This window comes from Diadema antillarum, unplaced genomic scaffold (assembly GCF_040938485.1).
Source record: "Diadema antillarum isolate AM-2024a unplaced genomic scaffold, OU_Dant_1.0 seq00001317_RagTag, whole genome shotgun sequence".
Taxonomy (NCBI): Eukaryota; Metazoa; Echinodermata; class Echinoidea; order Diadematoida; family Diadematidae; genus Diadema; species Diadema antillarum.
This window is the reverse complement of record NW_027272089.1, coordinates 4,942-28,148: the sequence shown is the minus strand read 5'-3', so window position 1 is coordinate 28,148 and position 23,207 is coordinate 4,942. Positions and strand designations below refer to the sequence as shown.

The 23,207-nt window shown below is 39.4% G+C and overlaps 1 protein-coding gene across 1 annotated transcript in view; it reads right to left on the bottom strand.

Annotated features, from left to right (window-relative positions):
* LOC139708184 (RNA-binding protein FXR1-like) overlaps positions 1-11,548 on the bottom strand; it is an 80,073-nt gene extending 68,525 nt beyond the window's left edge. The window contains 1 exon segment of the mRNA XM_071620159.1: positions 11,055-11,548. Within this exon segment, the coding sequence (XP_071476260.1) occupies positions 11,055-11,105 (51 nt within the window). The 5' untranslated portion in view covers positions 11,106-11,548.
* Between the last annotated feature and the right edge of the window lie 11,659 nt (positions 11,549-23,207).

Genomic DNA, 23,207 nt, shown 5'->3' with positions numbered 1-23,207 from the left:
AGCCGAATGTTATCCTTATTCATTTCTGAACGCAAAATCAAATATCTGACATTAATTCTAGCACCGTACAGAGCTGAATCTTACTGTTATTAATTTCCAAAAGTATAAGCAAACATCCGACATTTATTTTAGTATCATACGGATTTGAATATTACTGTTATTCATTTCCAAAATTTAAAGCAAACATCTGACATTTATTTTAGCATCTTACGAAGCCATTTGTTACCGCTGTTCATTTCCAAAAGTATTAAAAGGCAAACATCCGATCAGGCCACCAAAATCTTCATTTCTGAAATTTTGGTGGCCCGACGTGCATTTTGGTGGCCCCGGGCTACCGTTAGTGTCGAGCCCTGCCGAATACATCCCCCCATATTTTTTTTTCTGATCTCAACTTTGTGGCTACAGAATCTTCCATACAGTTATGGGGGAAACCATTTTGATGGCTTATTGTTTTCAAGTAAAAACAAGAAGGTAGATTCTCCTCGTATTAAAGATGCCTGGTCGTCATGAGAATTAAAGCTCGCAATGGCAATTCTGAATCGTGCGCACGCCTTGCATTCCGCTGCAAAATTCCCATTCACCTGTGTGTTATTGAGAGATCGAGTATCATGTACGAACTAGACCGGTTAAGAATACAGGACAGCAGCCGAAGTTGCTCTCTCCTAAGCCAAACGCACGCAATGACGCCATTCTCAATCGTTCGGCTTACAGTTTTGGAGCATTTTTCTCTTGCTCATATCTCGGCGAACAAGTACGCGCGTGCCTATGCGTACGCTGGCCTGGCCACACCAGGATTGCATGCCTTTATGCGAGAGTACAGAACGAGTAGCAAGCAATTACACGTTGACTGTATGTAAGCCCTACTACACACTTTGTAACATCACTGTAATTTGAGATCGAAATATTCTCGGTCTAGTGACTGGTAGAACAATGATGAATCAATAAGTTTAGACTATAGCCTATACTACAGCCTAGGTCTACTTACTGAAGTTGACACAGCTATTGGTACAGGGTCGGCTACTCGCCGTTTATATCACCACAGCTTGCAGTGCAGCACTGCTTCGCTGTGCAGCTTTGCCCCCGCTCTTGCAGGGACAGCAATTTCGCCCGGTCTTATACCACCAGCACAAACCAGAGCATTTGCAGCTTGTGGGATCTACTGCTTCAATGTCAGCAGTAGACAAATCTGCCAATGATATGTCCTCTATATAGATCCATCTGAGGCCGTAGTCGTAGGCCCTTAGGCGTGATATTCTTCTTCGTTGCAAAAATGAAAAACGTAACACAATTACAAATTGTCAAATTATTACAAGGATCGAGTCGCTATGCAGGCGGTTACGACTGTGCATATCGGCGTTGATCTAGCGACTTACGGCACTAGCTCGCGAAATGTATAGGCCTACGAGTCAATGAGCAGCAAACGCAAAAACCGAACAATCACATCCGAGCTTGTGCCGAAGACTTGTCTCCTCGGCCTCTGTGAAGGAACATTTCGCTGATCTTCAAAATACTTTCGACAAGACATAGTTTCGTACTCGCATGAACAGTGTTGCAGCATCAGCAAACAGAAATTTATCCCCGTTGATATTGACGACCGGGCGTCTTTAAATGCGCATCTGATTTTGGCACTGCATTGTCTCTGTTTAATTATTTACTACTTTTCCAAATGCCAACGGAAATATCAAACTTTTTTGTTTGTTTGTATCCTATTTTGAAAGGATGCCACATTGTCTTTTTTGAGGTTAGAACAAGTGGCACAACTAGTGGCATTTGTTTCACAAAATTTGTGAAGTTCTTTCACTCATTTTACAAAATATCCACAAACTGTTCACATACTTTTTGAGTCATTCTAACAAATACTTCAGGCATGTTTGGGGGCAAATCAGCACGACATGACTTCTGACCTCTGCCTGCAAAATCTACAATGTATATATGCTACCATAAAATGGAGAATGTCAACACACTAAACCTTTCACCCCATTCATACATTTGCACTGGGCAAAAGTGACTTTCTTTAAGCCACTTCAAAGCAATCACATACACTAATACAGTACATATACTAATCAATACCAATTGAATTACTGTAGCAACTCGGGCATGAGTCTGATCCAGTTTCAAATACAGTTAGTACAGTGAGGTAAGGGCTCGGACACACTGCCCAAAAGTTGCGTAAACGCATGAATCATGCAAGAAATTTGGTTGTGCGTGCTTGTCTGTCGAGAATTTTCGCTGATTTACGTGATGAAAATCACCGATAAATTGCGAAAGAACTTCGGAAAGATCACGCAAAAATCACTAACAAACCACGCACGAACAGCACATAGACACGCAAAGCCCCAAACAGGGCGAATACGTGGTTGTGCGCAATGACTGAGGTCCACGGTAAACCACGCATAATCTGCGCATTATCACTAACTAGAGAGGCACTCTGAGAGCGTAGACCTCCGCCAAGCATGTAGCTCATATCCACCACTGATCTTAGAGATATCAGGATTTCCACCCACACGTACTTATAGCATGTGCTGCACGGCGCGCCTGGCCCTAGCAGAAACTAGAGTACTAGAGTACTAGAGCACTAGAGTACGCACCATGGTACGCACTTTAGTGCACGCATGCAAACCTCAAATACGCGCAGCCTGAAGTCCCAAGTTCATTGCCCCTACCTGCCAAAATATCAAAAATCCTTCATAAATTCCCCCAAAATACTCGGATCACTACCAAAAGTTAATCGTTTGTTACTTGTGTCATTCTCAACCTTTCCTGCAAGTTTCATCCCAATCCGTTAACTACTTTTTGAGTTATTTTGCACACAGACAAACTAACTAACTAACGAACACACACACAAACCAACGGTAACGAAAACATACAATGTAACCTCCTCCCTTGGCGGAGGTACAGTAATGAACTGCATATGAATCGCGCATGATTTGCGCATGAACACGATAGCAGCAACAGTTTCGTGAACGATCACTGATATTCCACGCATATTTTGTGCATTGTCCGTGTAAGAACTTCGCAAACTACGCCAAAACTACATAAAACAGTGCAATACTGCGTAAACTTTTATGTGAAACCGAGTTTTGAGCTGCTCGAAACCTGGAATCGCGTAAAGCGCCGATCCAGCGCACATCGGCGGACAACTACGAAGGTTCCACATCAGACATACTCATGAAATGCGCAAATCGCGCATGTACTGCGCAAGGCTCAAATTTCTTACGTGAATCATGCATTTACGCGACTTTTGGGCAGTGTGACCGGGTCTTAAGAGTCATCACTTTCACAGCAATGCCTTCAGTCTTTAATAAACATGTACATTATGTACTGTACATTATATAATAGATGCTCATACTGATATCTAGGCATATGTATACTGAACAAACTACCGGGTACTTCAATCTTGAGTCACACTGTACTGTACCATGTACACACATCCTACACAGGAATAGAGAAGATTTAGAACTGGTTTTTGCTATTTTTACATGCACTCGGCAATACTTATGCCGTTTTCATACAGGTCGAGAAACATAATTCTCGCAATCGCGAATGACGCAAAAAGTACCCGGATATTGATTGAAGCATCATTTACGGTGCACTATAGGATAGTTGGGGAGCCAAGTCACTTATTCGTACGTGTGTGATACGCGAATGCTCTTTTAATACATACAACTCACAGCTCTTCAGCTCCACCACAAATTCTATGTAATACGCATACTCACGTAAGTACTGTACATGTATGTGTACATGATTGGACTACAGTATGGTACATCAGTCCATAGCAAGCACTTGTCCTCAGGCATGAGACAGAGAAAAGTTGAAAAAAGAGGAGAGAGTTTGCGAGGGAGCGTAGCGACCGAGCGGGGGGAGGGTGTGGGAGGGGGGTGTCCCCCCTCCCATGGTGAGGACTTTTTGAAATTCAAGGTATGAAAAAACTCATTTTAATGCATTTTACGACTGAAATTTACTTTTGTTATGAGGTACATTTTACAGAGAAACATTGTGATAATTGAACTCATGAATGACACTTGCAAAATCTAAAGGAAGGAAAAGTATGCTGAACTGTTATACCTAGGACCTACTCAAATGTGAGGCCATAATAAATCACAGTAATGTACACCCAGGTGACGTCTTGCTGGATTCAGTTCATACGGGTACAAAAAAAAAAAAAATAAATAAAATAAATCACAGCTTAGCATTGCCATTGTTGGCTGTCTTTACCATAGTCCATTAACAACAGTTTACAGTGCGCAGACCAGGCAAAGTACTACTACTAGTATTGCTGATCTTGGTCCATGTAGTCTAGTAGAAAATCATGTAAGACAGCATACATGCAGCTCAGCATTGTTGACCGTCTCTACGTCCATGCAACAGCTAACTTTGACCGAAAGATCGGTCTGTATCTGCCCGTCGGGGAATGTTCCGCGGAGACTGCGTCTGGCTTCACGGATCCCCTCCTTAGGACAGCGTTAATGGCAAAATATAAAAGAGTCCTCCAGACAGACGGATCTTTCTGTCTACAGCTAACTTAGACTGCCTATAATAGGCCTACCTTACAGAAGGTACAACAATTTGTAGACCCGGTTAAGTCCATAAACAGCTAATGTAGACCAAGCAAATGAAGTATTGTTGGATGAAGTCCAGAATGTAAAGCGAATCCTTGCGGCGGATGATGTATCACAAGTTCCAGGTGCCGAGGAAGTTGATTGAATCGCTGGCCTAACGTGGTTAGAAGACGAAACTGGTTCTGGGAGATCAACTTCATATTCCAACCACTGCCACTTGACTTACTGTATTGGAGACATCTGTGTCAATATCCGCTACACGAGGGTCATCCTTATCGAAAATTCGAAGGTCTTCATTTTCTCGTTGAAGAAAGAAATATTCTCACCGGTCCACAAAAATCATAAATCACGATGACAAATGTAGGTCACGCCAACGTAATCAGCGGGATACAAAAGCAGCGCATCGCGTAGACAGAAAGATCCGTCTGTCCGGAGGACTCTTATATATTTTGTCATAAGTTATAACGCTGTCCTCCGTATACAGAGGAGATCCGTGAAGCGAGACGCAGTCTCGGCGCGGAACATTCCCCGCGACGGACAGATACAGACCGATCTTTCGGTCATGCGACAACGCATCACGCTGAATGCTGCGGCAGCGCATGCATGCCGAAGCTCCTTGATAGTAATGATACACGTAATACGCAGTTACAGCCTCATACACGTGTGCATCATATCACACCACACTGCAAGCTACAGTATAGTACCGTAGCTACAAGTTGATCGACACGCACGTTTCACATCCATTTCACGCATGAAACATGCAACATCGCACAGCTGCCCGCTGACAAATGCACTCGAATCACCTTTCACACACGGCGAGATATGGTGGCTGCAAAAAAAAAAAAAAAAAGAAAAGAAAAAGAGGAAAATCACGGAAATTTTCCCGACTGTGTATTTTCTCCCCAGAATTTCAAAATCCGCGGAAATCCGCGGATCCGCGGAGAAATCTCATGCCTGTGTCCTACATCCATGGAGGACAAAAAAAAAAAAAAAATGCAATTTCTAATCGCAATGCCTACCCACAAATTCAATTATTGCACAATTCAAAATACATACTGTACTAACCTTGAATGATGTAAGTTGTGCACATAATACATACTATGCATGACCAAATTCTGTGCATGCGCCACATAGAGTTCTGTGGTGTGCTGCTTGTGTACCGCCGCACGATCAACAGCATGACCTCTGAAAGTGCAGCACGATGACGGCTTGGAGATTTGTGCAGAGAACTGTTCAACGGTGTGCACACAATGCATTAAATCTTTGTTTTCTGTAAGTTATGAATTGTATGTACTCAGTAATACCCCGGTCACACAGCACTCCACGTCTGTATCACGAACAAAAAGTTATGAAAATCTGGTGGACGTGGTCATAAGTGGTAATTTTTTGGTCAATTTTCGTTTGGCCGTGCTTTGTACAGGGTATGGCCGTTGGCGGCTGTTCCACTGCTGAAGCACTGCCTAAGCACGGCTAACCATGTACAGCCACGTGTATGTACCGGAAAAATCAATTTGTCAGTGATAAGCCACTAAACACACACTATTTCCAGTGATACCAACGCGTAACACGCGTCAGATGACCGTGCACTGCCTGCTAAATTTTCACGTCTTACAGCATCTCCCCAAGTTTTAATCACTGCCGAAACAAGGATTATCGCGTGTGTTGCACGTCTTTACCACGGGTGCCACCCATGGTTGTCCGCGGAGTAAAATTTTGAGCAGTTCAAAACCGACGCCATTCCGATTTTTCCCTGCGTCCTGCCACATCTATAAATCGACCGTAGCTCGTCTTAAACTTGACATCAATGCGAACAACATCGTCTGCTTCACGGGGGACCACTTTTAGACGGGTTTTGGCCATGATTAAGCCGAAAAGCACTGTGTGACCGGGGCTTAGATATTGACAACACCAAAATGATGCTTAAGTGATAAAGATTGTTAATAATGGGTCCGAGGTAACAATCATCACATGATGTCATGAAGCCAAAATTGACATCATCGGATTGAGCCAGTTGGTGTTTCGGATCCTGATTATACGGCCCTGTTGCGACTTCTGTATAGTGACAGGGCTGTGTATAGTTAGACAGCGTTATAAATGATCGAATTATGGCCATGGGCATCTTGCTTTTTTAATATACTGTTAGGCCGGATGGCCTGACTCTGCAAAATAGATTTTCTATTGTATTGTTTGAAAGAGCTCTATTTTTTTTTTTCATTGGAGCGTATGAACATAAGTAATTTACATTATACATTGTATGTGTATGTGTAGAACACTTCTAGACTATTTGAAACTATGGTTGTACATGTAGACTTCTAGCATCTACAGGAACGCAAGCCGCCCGTAATTTGACCACAAAACCATTCAAAATTTGACCACTGGTGCCTGCTACATGTAGAAACCTATGCTTTTGCGCATCATGGTAAAATCTTGGCACGGAAGGTAGAACCCTGATGCGGATGCTTTAACTAGGATCAAGATTACAATCAGGATTCATATCATAAAGATGACAAGAATCTACAATTTGTGTGAGTTTCTTCTTTCGCCTGAAGAGCTCTAGACCTAGAGCTAGATCAGGTGTAACTTTGTTAGAATCAGATCTAGATACATCTACAGCAGACTAGACCTACATTGCAGATTTCATAGATGACCTGGGGAGCATTTCATGAAGCACAACGGCATCCAAAATTTGACCGCTTGCGCCTGCTACATTGTACATGTAGAAACATACAGATGCTTTTGCACGCGGTCGAATCTTGGCAAGGTACTGTAGAACCTTGGTGCGATTGCTGTAACTCGGATCAAGATTACAATCAGGATTTATGTCATAAAGATGACTAGAATCTACAACTTGTACAAGTTTTTTCTTTCGTCTGAAGAGCTCTATTAGACCCAGTGCTAGGTCGATGTTTCAGCAAAATCCTTGGTTTTGATTGGCTGAGATGCTCTGGTCACTGACTGTTACTATGGTGATTCAAGTTGTCAAGCGTTGACAAACGTTTATGAAACACCCCCCAGGTCTAACTTTGTTAGAATTAGATCTAGACACATCTAGACTACACGTGTAGACCTAGATTGTATAGATGACCTGTATCATGGCTAAATTCCAACTTAAATACATAAAAAATTGCTTCAATTTGAATACATACAGATGTAGTCCAATTGTTGACATTAAAATACATTGAACATTTGGTTCCTCCAATAGTCCGTTTCTGTCCAAATTGATGACTTAAAATGACTCAAGAGGTCAAGAGGAATCTGTGAGAATGACAACTGCTCGGTAGGCCGGATTTGAAACCTGTGCACATGCACTAGCCGGTAGTAGTGTAGTCTTTGGACCAGTCACTCTTGTTGCCTAACATTGTGTGGTGTGCGATCGCTTTACGGTGGGTGCTTTTTACTCGAACCCCTTTTCGCTTTCCACTACACAGCAAAAGGGCCTTGTCCAAAGGCAAAAAACAATGCGACTTTTATTCATCTGTATCACCGATGGGCAATATGCCATGCAATGGTTGTTTTGGAAAATGAAGGAGGGAACAGGGGGTATGGAGATGGACTTGTAGAAAAGCATGTTAAATTCAAGACCACTGAATCAATCTTGAGATGAGCAAAATACTGTATACGCCAATATTTTCGCGTACAGAATATGGATGTGTGCTATAATGTATACGCGTTCAATGTCAATGTGTGCACAAAGCCGCTGAAAAATGCGCCACGCCATACCTTGTTGACACAAGATTTCATCGGGGACGTTGCAGCGCCCGCTGGTGTCCGAATTCTGGCGAGTCGGCACTTGCATTCAACCACTGTACATTCAGTCATTGCATCGGCACGTACAGAGATTTTGTTTTTCTTTTGTGTTTTTGAGGATACCGTCACACTCTGAGCTTGCGATAAGCAAAAAATCTCACAAGAGATCGGCGTATTTCTCAATTTTTAGCACTTTTGGGCAACCTCAATTCTTAACACGGGACCTAATTCGCGGATTCTGCATTTTTGACGGCGAAATTTGAGAACTTTGATGGATTTTTGGAGGTGACTAAGGCACTTTCCTGTTGTGAACAACAGTGCCAGTGTGTGAAACGCTGTGATCACTAATACATAATGTGTGCCTTGTGACAATAGAATTTGCTGGCTTGTGATGATTTGTAGGTGTTCAGATTCTGGAGGCCGGCTGAAAACTGGGGGTTTTACTCTGTGTGAAGAAGCGAAGTGAGGAAGGGTTAAAATACTGACTTTTCTTTGTGTGAAGAATAGTGTGTCACACTCACCATAATTTCATATTAGAGTTTTATGGTACTTTAACTTGCTCAACGACTCGTCAGTGTGATTCCTCTTGGAATAAAACCTCCGATTAGACCATATGGGGTAAAAACCCCAGTATTCGGTCATTTAAGCTTTTCTCCAATATTTTTTAAACTAAAATAATACATTTCATACATACATCATATCTACAGCAATGTATGTGAAATATATCAAATTTTTTAAATCTCAATTTTCATTTTGTTGAATATCTCACAGAATTGCACAAAATTCGAAAATATATCACCTTGAAAATCCCCCAGAATACGGTTACCGCGACCAGAATTCGGTCGCGCGATATGTGCGTTCAAAGTCAATGCGTGTTCAAGGCAGCTGAAAAATGCGCTGCGCACTACCTTATTGGCACAAAATTGCATCGGCGACATTGCGGCACCCGTTGGTGACCGAATACTGGGTAATTGGCACTTGCATTCAACCCTTGTACATTGAGTCACTGCATCAGCATGTACGGAAATTTTGTTTTTCTTTTGCGTTTTTGAAGATACCATCACACTCCGAGCTTGTGATAAGCAAAAAATACTGCAAGAGAACGGCATATTTCTCGATTTTTTGCACTTTTTCGGCGACCCATACTCTTAAAACTGGGCTTTTAAATGCGCACACGCTTTTAGAAAGTCGCGCCGATTCTGCACATTTGATAGTGAAATTTGGGATTTTGGATGGATTTTTGGAGGGGACTGAGTAAGGGACTTTCCTGTTGTGAATGAGTGTTTAAGTACCTGGTATGTGAATTGATGTGATTTGCATGTGTTGTGACTGTAGAACTTACTGGCTGGTGATTAGTGATAAGTGACCGAATTCCGCTAAACTTAGGTCCTAGGTGACTGAATACTGGTACTCTTAGTTATGTGTGTCTTACCCTCCCATAGCCTAGCCGTTTTTTCTATACCATGTACAACTTGTGTGCCTGATGTCTCTTTTCTATTGAAGCTTGACTTTGATTAGTGAGACTGAGAGGGTGTTCTGTAGTTCTCCTCGAGTATTTAGCTATCGTAGATCACCTTTCATCACTAAACTTTGACCGAAAGATCGGTCTGTATCTGGTCGTCGGGGAAATGTTCCGCGGAGACTGCGTCTGGCTTCACGGATCCCCTCCTTTAAATATACAGACTGAAGTCATTGATGCCTGCTCCTGTGTGGAGCGGTCGTGCACAGATCAAACGTTACGATAAACCAAATTTCAGACAGCTTTTTTACATTCAAACAAGTTTGACATGACATGACACATTATCCAGCAATATTTGGGGTAAATTTCTCACATTGCACAATCGAAATACAGTAACTAGGTTATAACGCAGAAATTTTATCCATATCGCAACATTCCTGTTCGCTCGGTGTAAGTTGCCATTTTGAATCTGTTAGCCAATCACATGCGAGGTACGTGTTTTAATTAAAAAAACGAAGAAATTACCTCGCATGTGATTGGCTAAGATAGTAAGGGATTCATATGTTTCTGCAGCTGCAGTTTGAACATGACGACGCGACAGGCTGGTTGATGTGTGTTTTACGTTTAAAATTCTACCAAAATGTTGGATTATTCATTAATCTGGTAAGTGTAGTGCATTCTTGACATGTTGATTGTGTTATACAAGCTTAAATTTGCCGAAGCAGAAACAAGAAATGAATGTGAAAAAACAAACCAACTCATCTAATTTATTTCAATTACGATGAAAAGTTTCCTAATGAAAATCAATTCAAATTCATCAAACAGTCCTTCAAAAGTAGGCCTAATATCAAAGGATTCAAAATATAGAACTATTCAAATATTGGGGAAAAAATGACGGCTAGAAAAAAACAGCAGCTTGTCGAAAAAACGCATTTACGTGCGCTTTATACGTATTTTCAGGCAAATTGTGGGATTTTTCACGTTTCTATTGATAGAAAAACGTTAGGTGGTCGGTGTGATGAACACCCAACCATACTATTACTAGCAATTAACAACTTCCGTCAGTCTACGGAGGAGAGCGATAACGTCAAAAAATAAAAGACTCTTCCGGACTGCGGACAGACGGATCTTTCTGTCTACACTAAACTATACATTTAATAATAATAAACTTAACATTTGGCAAAACAAGTTCGTGAAGTTCGGTTGCCTAAATTTTAGTTTAAAATTTTGCACCTTGCATGCAAACTGGGAAATATGAATAACATTCCCATATTTTCTCCATACGTCACCTTGTAAAATGCTCCATTAGCATCCCGAACCTCCACAGCAAAGTCTTCCATGCCTTCTATTACCAGATTAGATCTAACGTTAGTTCTAGATCTCTCTCATAGCCGTCAGAAAGCACAGCTAGACGTGTGGTGGTCTAGGTGAGGCACCGTCTAGTTCTGTATGGTCGTCCCGCGTGTTATGCACTGTTCAAGTGTACGTACCGACGTGGACCCACGACGTATTTTCGGGGCCAATGTTACTCCGAAGGTTCTCGCTGTAGATTCTACAACCGTAGTGAGTGTATGGCGTAGGTACTTTTGAAGACACGATCGTGTGGCGCACTATTGTTACAAAATTCAGAAATTACGAAATTCTCGAATGATACAAAAGAATGAGATTGTTACTCCGCACACCTGGAAGGCTCGCACCTTTTCACAAGCATCGAGATAATCTTAAATGCTTCGCTAAGTCTTGAAGAAACTACACAGATCTAACATTTTTAGATCCAGTGTAAGTGCAGTGATCTTGAGTGAAGTCGGCAGGTGCTGGCGCTCTCTAGCTCTCTCGATCGCATCGCTCGCTAGCGCATAGCTAGCTGCGCCATATGCCAGTGCCGTACAGACTGTACATGAAAGATATGGCACTGAGCTGCGCTGCGCTGTGCCTTTATTAGGGCAGATATGTAACAAAAAGTGGTCGAAATGCTCACATCCGGCGGAAAGTATGAAATATATAGGCTAGGGGTATTTTGGGGCGCTGATTTCAAATATTGCCGGATCCAAGAGATTTGACCACGGGGTCGGCCGCCATTTTGAATTCCAATATGGCCGCCATCACAAAACAAATTCAAAGATCCCTATCTTCAGTTCTGAATGACCTGTGGCACCAAAATTTGGTACACATGAGCGTTTTGACACATTGAATTTGATGACAGATTGATTCGGAGTGTCTGACCAACATCGAATGGCCGCCATTTTGAATTCCAATATGGCCGCCTCGACGAAATATTCAAAATCTCTATCTCGATTTCTAAGTGGTGAGTGACCCTGAAACTAGGTGTAAACAAGTATTTTAACATACTGAGTTAAACTATTAACTGATGTGACGTGTCTGACAAACGCAATGCCTGCTATTTTGAATTCCAATGTGGCTACGAAGACAAACATCACGACTATATTCGAGAACTGAATCGCATCGCCATTCGTTCTTCCCAAGAACTGTAAGGAACTGGAATTCCCTGTCGTCAGAAATTGTTTCAGCGCCATCTGTGGGATCATTTCGAAACCGTCTAACGGTTGATCACAGTGGCTATAGTATTTTCGTCAAATTGTCTATGTGCTTGTAAATATCTGTAAATAAATTGTATTATAATGTCAATAGCACCAGTCTGCAAGAATCTTCAGTCTATTGAAGGAGGCAGACTTAATCAGAAGAAGAAGACTAACATTCACGGGCATGTCAAAAAGTGCAGCAAAAAGGAAGCATAATGCACCTTCACTGACGTCACAATGTAAATACATCAGCAGCGCGCACTCAATCAGTTACAAACGCGCGCTCAATCAGGTAGCCTAATTTACAAACCCGAGATAGAGATTTTCAACACTCCAACATGGCAAATGTGTATTAAATTCAAATTGGCTGCCGTGCAGCTTGTCAGACATATCAAATAAGTCTGTTATTGAAGTCATCATATCTTCATGCTTTTATATATCAAATTCCAATGGCTAGTGTCATTCAGAACTGAAGATAGGGATCTTTGACGGCGGCCATTTTGGAATTCAAAATGGCGGCCGACCCCGTGATCAGATCTCTTGGATCCGGCAATTTTTGAAATCAGCGCCTCAAAATACCCCTATATGCAAAATTTCATACTTTCCGCCGGATGTGAGCATTTTTTTCACATATCTGCCCCACTATTGGGTATGTGTGTAATCGAAGGCTCAGATCTGATGCGTTGAATGTACGTGTGGTGCCCACCGCGTACTAGTACATTGTACATTATTTATCAAAATTTAGATTATCTATCAAAATCATTCTTTTCAGTTTGCTAATACTTTTCACCCATTCATGAAAACTATGTCGAATGAAAGCAAATGGAAGGAACATAATACATAGCTATGCCTATGAGGAAACTGTGGGCACAGAAAAATAGAAACTTTTTACCTATGACACTGCTTGTTCCCCTTTAATAAAGGATGTGCATTTAGTATTCGCCCCGGGTAGCGTGTTTTTTTTAGACGGCGCAGATTGGGGACCCTAAAAATCTATTGGGGACCCTATCCCTAAACCTAACCCTAATCCTAATCCTAACCCTAACCATCAAACCCTAACCCTAACCCTAACCCTAACCCTAACCAAAAACCTTAACCCAACGTTTTTCCCATAGGTTTAACACGCGCCATGCCCCAATCTGTGCCGTCTTAAAAAAAAAAAAAAAAAACGCCCCCGGGGTAACATCTCTGGCATACCATCGCATCATAAAAACGTTCACCCACCCCCCCCCCCCCCTCTCATCTACATGCATTGGAATTAAAATGCCGTATTCAAAACCTCGCATTGAATAAAATTGAATGATGATGACGATGATGACGATGATGATAATGATGACGATGATGATGATGATGATGACAATAATCATTACAAAGAGCCACACATGGGTATGGGAGCCTGTGCTGAAGGCGTTGCAGCACCCCGGCCTGTAAAAATTAAAGTTGGAATTGGAAACACACACTAGTAAATCATGATTTCTTTGGGAAAGCACCCTTTGGAAAAGGGACTGTAGGCCTATATACAGTACGGTACTGGTTGAGGTGGGGATTCAGGTTCATAACATTCCTAAGTGAGATAATGAGAAACCTCTGGTGAAATATGAAAGAGCATGTAATTTTGAGAAGGATTCAACGTTTATGTGATGAAAATTGGTTTTCAGATGACTGAGATATCCCAAAAAGTGATAATAATAAAAGGCGGCAGGCCAAGCCTTTTATTCGGATCTCTTTGTTTCACCGTCATCAAACAAACTTTTGATAGTATAGTATACCCCTTAGAATTGCATGCATGCTCTTTGACATCTCATAGAGTGGTTTCTGAATATCTTGCAAAATGTTAAAAGCTAAATCCTCACCTCAACCAGAACTGTACAGTCCCTTTAATTTCTGCTAGTGCATGTACTACCAGTAGTTGACTGTATGTTGACCATGACTTACAAGTCTTCAGCATTCGCCGTATCAATAAAGCAGTCACTGAAAACATCTCTTCGGTGAACTAAGATTCCTGGATGGCAGTTGCCCCCTCCCCTCCTCGAAATTTTCAGTCCCCTTTATTTTTTTAATAATTTTTATGCAAAGTGTATTACATTTTTCAAGTAATGTGATACGTAAAGAGCATATCACGCAACAGTTAAAGAACTTATAGTTTGCATTGTGCCCATAAAGTTTACTAATTGCATTTGCTTTACTATGAGTTTGGGAATGACATTGTCATGATAATTAATGTCACCCCTCCATTCACTGCCCTTTTTGTAGTAGAAGGTCGAGTGCCTTGCACCTCATAGACCTATTGATACACATTCAAGCACACGCGGAACAAAATCTGACAGATACATGTACTGTCATTATAGGCCCCTATTTATATTTATTTGCAAATATTCAAATTAGTATTTCATTATTTCTTTTGTATTTCATTGTTTTTATTTTTATGTATTTTATTGTTTTTTGGTTTTGTTTATTTCATACAAAATATCTATGAAGTGTATGAAATGAACTATTAACAAAGGAATAATCAAAATTATAATTCAGTGTAACAATTATAACAGATCTGGAGTTTACATGACATTGGATATATGAATTACATAGAAACGTGTACAAAATCTTCCTTTTTTGTGACGGTCAAGCGATTATTGACCTCTAAAATCATTTCTATAAGTCCGACCAGGGTGAATTATATATATCAAAATATGCGGGAAACTTGAGAGAAAAAAAAGTCATGAAGTTTCAACGTGAAATTCCAATCGGTCTAGATGCACGGCGAAAAAAAATGACGGGGGGGGGGGCGCAAAAAAGCCCCCCCCCCCCCCATGGGATTAGGGTTAAGCTGTATATCTTTACCCAAAAATATTTTGTGATTTGTGTTATAGAGACACATGTCAGTAAGACTAGTAGTCAACAACATTCAGAGAAAAGGGGTCATCAATTAGTGGAAAAAATGCATCCAAAAGTTTCCAAACGTCTATTGTTTGCAGGAGATTAAGGAACCAGAGTGGTTCCTTAATCTCCTGTAAATAATATGTGTGCTGTAGTCTTGTCTCTCAGACCCACTGTGTTTGGAAGCTTTCAGACGCATTGTTTCACTAATTAATGACCCCTTTCTTTGAATGTTGGAGCAATGGACTATACTGAAATGTCTCTTTCACATACTATTTTTTTTTGGGGGGGGGGGGTAGAGATACACTTTAAATCACACACATCAACACCAATGTGGCTCCTAAGATATGTTATTAAATGTTGAGTTCATGTATTTTTATCTTTGTTTTACATCTAACGTGTTGTGTTTACTTTCCAATTAATGTTTGTATTCACCTTTATAAGCCAAATTGAATCACTGAAGGTCTCAGACCGAAAGCTTTGAAAATAAGGATGTAATTGTTTCCACATCTTTTTTTCTTGTAATCATATATATATATGTGTGTGTGTGTGTGTGTGTGTGTGTGTGTAGAGTGACGTATACTTGTAACTGTGTTTCTGTAGCCTATTGTACGGTGTTCAGTAAATATATTTGATCTTGAGTTTGTATAAAGTTAACGCAAATGCAAGACTAGAAATGTCGCTATGGCGACTGGTATGCCTCCGCCATAATGCATGATTCTCCTAATAGGTCTAGATAGTACATGTGGACAATGTGTGATTACATTTTCACAAAACTGGCAAAATATTGAAATGACAAGTTTGTCAGAAATGTGTTGAATGTTCACCTTCCTTGAACTTGGTTTAATTGGATGAATAGGAGAGCATGTATTAGGGGATTTAAGGACTTTAACTTGACTTTGACCCATTCATACATTTATGCATTGAGTAATTTTCATGGTACCGGTATGGAGAAAAAGTGCAATTTCTGTACTGAATAGTAAATTGATACCATGTTCATCTGGCCTTAGACCCTAAAATTCATAAGATAATCACTTTCAGGTAGAACATGCATAGATATGCAGTAAGTTTCACGATAAATTGAGCCACTTCCGAGATATGGAGGAAAAAGTTAGTTCAGCACTTTCACTTGATCTTTGACCTTTTGACCTTTGAGGCAATAAAAAAAGAAAAAGAAAAAAAACTCTCCAGAGAATTTCTATTAGGTTACACATGCATACACCAAGTGTAAAAAAAAATACTAATCCTGCTGGCATTGCATGAACATGAGGGAAATAGTAAAATTTTGAAGTGTTGCACTTGACCTATGACCCCTGACCTTTGACCCCATGAACCCTACATTCTCTAGATAATCACTGCCAGTCAGTACATGTATATATACTATGTTCCATGAAGATACCTTGAACAATTTTCCAATTTACAGAGAAAAAAAGAAGTTTTAATACTTTTACTCGACCTTTTGACCTTTGACCTTTGACCTCATGACCCAAACTTTCACCAGAGAATCTGAATTGAGTAATACATGTATACACTAAGTTTCAAGAAAATATCTTCAGGCATTGCATAGATATGGTGGAAATAGTGAAATTTTATGTATTTGACCTTGACCTTTTGACCTTTGACCTTGAGCACGTGCACCCAAAAGTTGATAGGCACAACTTCACCCCCTAATACACATACATGCCAAGTTTCATAAGGATACCTCAACAGCTTTTGATAGTTACCTTGTCCACAAAATTCATTACGGACGGACGGAAAGACGGACGGACGGACGGAAGGACGGACGGACGGACGGACGGACGGAAGGACGGACGGACGGACGGACAACCCGAAAACATAATGCCTCCGGCACCACTTCGTGGCGGAGGCATAAAAATAATAGGAAAATGAACACAAAAAGGGACAGATTCCACTTAAAATTGGAGTATTACCCTCAAACTGTATGTCTTTCTTACATTTTTAATGATTCTAAACGTCGTCGCTTCTTGATCATATATATATATATATATATATATATATATATATATATATATATAAATTGGGGGGGGGGTAGTGATGGCCAAAGTCAGGTCAGAGATATAAACAGGAAGGATGACATTTTAGCATGCTCCCAACAGACCATCACTTATATTGATTTTTTTTCCACTCTCTGGGGACTATTATTCAAGGAGGCACAAATCATGCTCTGTAATCATACAGCAGCTGTAATCACACTCACCTTCACAATAACCGTAAAACTGTCAAAAATACAACAGGTTTAGGACTCGGCTGTCTATAGTGATTAACTACAAAGACTAAATTCAAGTGAGCTTGAGTAATGAATTTTAATTTCAAACAATTTTTTTTTCTCAATCATAATGCAATTAGATGATGCTATATACGGGTCCGGAATGCTAAATGAATTTTTTTTTTGACGTCTTTTGCGATGAAATGCAATCATGAAAACATATAATGAACAACAATGTCATTATCCCATTGATTTCATATTAAAGGACAAGTTCACCTTCATAAACATAAGGATTGAGAGAATGTAGCAATATTAGTAGAACACATCATTGAAAGTTTGAGGAAAATCAGACAATCCGTTCAAAAGTTATGAATTTTTGAAGTTTTTGTGCAGTACCCGCTAGATGAGAAGACTACTGCAGTGTATGAATAACTTAGATGTCACATGCGTACAACAATATAAGGAAAATATAAAGAGAATTTCACAAAATTCCATCTTTTGAAAAAAGTACACATTCCCCTAACTCGTTACCGACAAATGTTATAGGTAATATTATTCCCCCTGCCTTTAGAAAGAGGCAAGTCAAGTGCTCTTTTATTATGCGAAAAAAGTGAAAATATGTTGAATTTTCTTTTACATTTTCTTTATACTGTTGTACGCATATGACTCACAAGCTGTAGTAGTCTCCTCATCCAGCGGTTCCAACACAAAAATTTAAAAAATTCTTAACTTTTGCATCGATTGTCCAATTTTCCTCAAACTTTCACTGATGTGTTCTACTAATATTGTTGCATTTTCTCAATCCTTATGTTTATGAAGGTGAACTTGTCCTTTAAACACACACACATAAAGTAGCATGAATGCCTACCTGCATGCATGCTCACGGGCCCCTAAAAGCTCTGGGGTTGTAGTTGCTAAATGTGATGCTTTGTGAGACTTATACAAGTATATTTTGAACATGTGACCACAAAGAGTTGTGATGGAAGGAAAAAATCATGAACATTGCAATTACTATAGTTTTTGCTATGTGGATAATGGAGTACATGTAAATTGTTGTGTGTTTTCTCAGTAGCATGTTCCACAAAAATGTTAATGTCAGCATGTTGCACACAATTTTAGCATGTTGCTGCAACATGCTAACTCCCCCCCCCCCCCACCCTGCATGTGTATCAGATTCTACAACTAATACTGTATATTTTTGGCCTACGATCTACAGTGTCTGCAGAAATGTAAACATGTTTTTAAGATTTCCCTCCAAAATCGTACACCACTTTTGAGTAAACACACGTTTGTGACACTAATACTTGACAAAAAGTCCAAACATGAAGGGAAATTTGTCCCCGGTTGCACACCAGCAGGTTGGCATTATTCTGGATCTGTATACCACTTTAGTCCCCTCCTTCTTCCAAGTAGAAGAAAAGTAAATATTTAACAATGCTCTGACAATTTGCTTGAACCTACAAGCACAATATTAAAACCAACGAAACTTCATTCAACAACCAATTAAAATTTACAACCTCACACCTGTTAGTAAACAAGAGTCACATCTTCCGATATGCTTATAGGGCTATCATTTAAATTCAAATTTTGAATTAAATTTGAATTGAATGTATTCACTACCAATTTATATATCAGTATACCAGGGCTCGACACTAACGGTGGCCCGGTGGCCCGGGGCCACCAAAATGAAACTCGGGCCACCAAATTTCAAAAAAGGGCAAATTTGGTGGCCCGCCTCTGGCCACCAAATATTTTTGAAAAGTACTTGTATGTCAATAAATTTGTAACTTTTTAGCAGTCAAATTTGTTTAAAGCATGGATGAAAAGGACTGAATGAGTGCCTGCAGAGTAAGTGTTGCGAGTTTGTTGAGGTTTATTCATAATTAGATATGTCCAACTTCCAAGTCTTACTATGATAAAACTTAAATATCTGACTCATTAAAAAAACAGAACTTTTAATGTTTTTTATTGGGTTTTTCTTTTGGGCCACCAATTGTTTCTCTGGGGCCACCACAAATTTGAAATTGAGGATTTTGGTGGCCCCACCGGGCCACCAAACAAAAAAGTTAGTGTGGAGCCCTGAGTATACAATGTTATCAACATTACAATTTTTATTTACAGTTCAAATTTTACATGAAATACAGACAGGATGTCAATATCCTCTTGATTTCATACTACATACATGTGCAATTGAAAAGTTTATTTCATTTCTTTGTGAGTGATGTAACATTTTCAAGGTGATTAAAATGGAAGTCTCCTGGAAAATTTCAGTTCTCATTTTGACACTAATTTTTATGAAACACTACACTTCATTGCAAAGTTGCACCTTGAAAAGGCTGGAAGCTACATGTATCCATGGACATTCACAAAATGTGCAAACATATCAATTCACTCGAATAAGAAGTTTGGTGAAAATATTGAAATTATTGACGTATCAAATATCTGCATCAAGCATTATAAACTATTTTGACGCAGTTATTGTATTCTCATCTACATTATCCTCACAACAGAACAATGGTTCCATACATACATGTGAATGTGAAATCACTCGCTCATGGCTCCAGGCTCAATCTCTCACTTTACATTAATTTTATACCTTTAGTGAACTTTAGTAAAAATCATTCATGACATTCTCCTGCGGAAATGTGGAACATTTTGGGTTTACTTGGATATGAGAAAGCGTAGCTTGGGTTTATTTGCCCTTTAATCCTATGGCCTTTCTCGGCCATATCTTTAGGTTTTCCCGAATATGTATTTCTTTTCAAGCGATGTAACATTTTCAATTTTATTAAAATCGAAGCCTTCTGATGCACAACGTCAGTTATATTGACACTCTAAATCTCATTACACATATAGTATATCAGAATCTAGGATTAATACAAGTCATGTTATATAGGCCAATTATAACAGTGTCTGCATAAGGGACATTTGGGCATTTTCACAGAAATGGGGTCCATTTCAAAGACATTAGGTAATCTTATGTTTCTAATGTGCATAACCCTCCAAACACTCTATCATCGTGTAAAACTATTTTCAACTAGAAATGTCGCTATTAAAGGCGACTGGTATGCCTCCGCCATAATGCATGATTTTCCTAATAGGTCTATAGTACATGTGGACAATGTGTGATCATATTTTCACAAAATTGGCAAAATATTAAAATGACCAGATTGTCACAAATGTGTTGAATGTTCACCTTCCTTGACCTAGGTTTAATTGGATGAATTGGAGAGCATGTATTTGGGGATTTAAGGACTTTAACATGACTTTGCCCATTCATAAGTTTATGCATTGAGTAATTTTCAAGGTATGGAGAAAAAGTGCAATTTCTGTATTGAAAAGTACATTGTTACCATTTTCATCTGGCTTTTGACTCTAAAATAGGATAATCACTCTCAGGCAGAACATGCATAAATATGTAGAAAGTTTCAAGAAAACTTGAGCCACTTCTGAGATATGGAGGAAAAAGTTAGTTCAGCACTTTCCCTTGTGACCTTTGGGGCAAAAAAAAAGTTTCCAGAGAATCTCTATTAGCTTATACATGCATACACCAAGTGTAAAAAAAAAAAAATCTTGCTGGCATTGCATAAATATGAGGGAAATAGTAAAATGTTGAAGTGTTGCCCTTGACCTTTGACCCCTGACCTTTGACCCCATGAACCCTAAATTCTCTAGATAATCACTGCCAGTCAGTTTATGTATATATACATGAAGATACCTTGAACAATTTCCAAGTTTGGGAGCAAAAAGTGAAGTTTTGATATTGTTTCTTGACCTTTTGACCTTTGACCTTTGACCTCATGACCTTAAACTTTCACCAGAGAATCTTAATTGGGTAATACATGTATACATTAAGTTTTAAGAAAATATCTTCAGGCATTGCATAGATATGGTGGAAATAGTGAAATTTTACGTATTTGACCTTGACCCTTTGACCTTTGACCTTGAGCATGTGCACTCAAACGTTGATAGGCACGACTTCACCCCCTAATACACATACAAGCCAAGTTTCATTAGGATACCTCCAAAGGTTTTTTAGTTACCCTGTCCACAAAATTCATTACGGACGGACGGACGGACGGACAACCCGAAAACATAATCCCTAAAGGCATAAAAACATAAAAATAGTGAACATATATGTAACAGGTGGACAGACATTTGTGTACTAATGCATGTATGACAGTCAAATTAAATACCTTCTATGGTAAATGATAGGGTGTATGTGCAGATAGACCCTTTTGCCTGATTAAATTAACACATTTTCCCCATCATTTAATCTGGCTAAAGAATGTATGTGGCAGATAAATCCTTTTGCCAGATTAACACCAATTTTTTTTTAGGATGTATGTGCAGATACACCCTTTTGCCAGATTAAATGTTTGATTGATTGATAGATACTATATTTTCTGCATATCAATATACATAAGTTACATAATCATGAAAATGCAGGAAATATACAAAGTTTAAAATTCAACGCAAAGTCGTTTGACTTGCATAAACCACGATACATATAGTACATAATCATGAACATGTAGGATATATGTAAAATAAATTTAACACAGTCTTTTGACTTGCATAAACAACGATATGAAAGAAATTTAATATACAGTATGCATGTCTATGCAGCAGTGATAAGAATAACATTTATAGTTAAGAAACGATTATACAGAGGGCCGCCATTATAAGCATTGCTTGAAAAGATGGCCGGCCCGAGGAAAAGATAAGGACGTACATGTGCTAAATTCGTAACAATATAAATTCTGCTGCGAAGGTAGCAGGGGAAAATAAACTCTGGTGTGTGTGTGTGTGTGTGTGTGTGTGTGTGTGTGTGATGGTGGTGGTGGTGAATGTACAATAGCAGATAGGCTGGAATTTAGAATAGTGAAATTGGTTTACTGAAAGAGGGGACGATATGCGCTGTCAGGAGACCAACATTAGTTGGTTTTTAGTTCAGCGTATACTGTAATAAAATGTACTTCTTTAAGTTTGCTTTAAATGAAAACAAGGAGGCACACTGTTTCAACCCCTCAGGAAGAGTGTTCCATGTATCCGGACCTTGATGTCTAATCGACTTTTGAGCAAGTAAAAGCTTCGGATTACTTAAGTGAAAATCATGGGAACGACGGGTAGGGTATGAGTGAATATGGTCATTGGTTACTAGGGTATTATGAGAAAATGGTGATAAATTTCGAGTGTGTCTATACATAAATATGGCAGTTAGGTATAAATGTATATCATGGGCCTTCAAAGTTTTTAGGCGATAAAATATGGGATCAGTGTGAGCCAAAAAAATTTGAATGTGTGCATATACGAAGAGCCTTTTTCTGGAGAAGAAAAATTGTGTTCAATTTTGTTTTGCTACTGTTGCCCCGTACAATATTACAGTACATTACATGGTAAAAATAAAGTATTGTATAACATAATCAAAGTTTGATCATTAATTAAATATTTTATTCTTCTTAAAACACCAGTTGCTTTAGATATTGCTGTTGTAATATTCTGAACATGAGTATTCCAAGTTAGATTGCTATCTAGGGTTACTCCTAGGAACTTGGTTGAATGTTTCTCAGCAATGTTTATATCATCGATAAAAATACTTTGAGAAAGGGTGGGTTGGGATTGCAACGTATGAAAGTGTATAAAACATGTCTTATCAATATTCAATGAAAGCTTATTACTTCTAAACCACTTCGAGATGTTGCTTAATTCCGTATTTAATGTATCAACCAGTGTTACAATGTCCTTGTGGGAATAAAAAACATTGGTGTCATCTGCAAATAAGATGAAATTTAAACGAGGAGAGG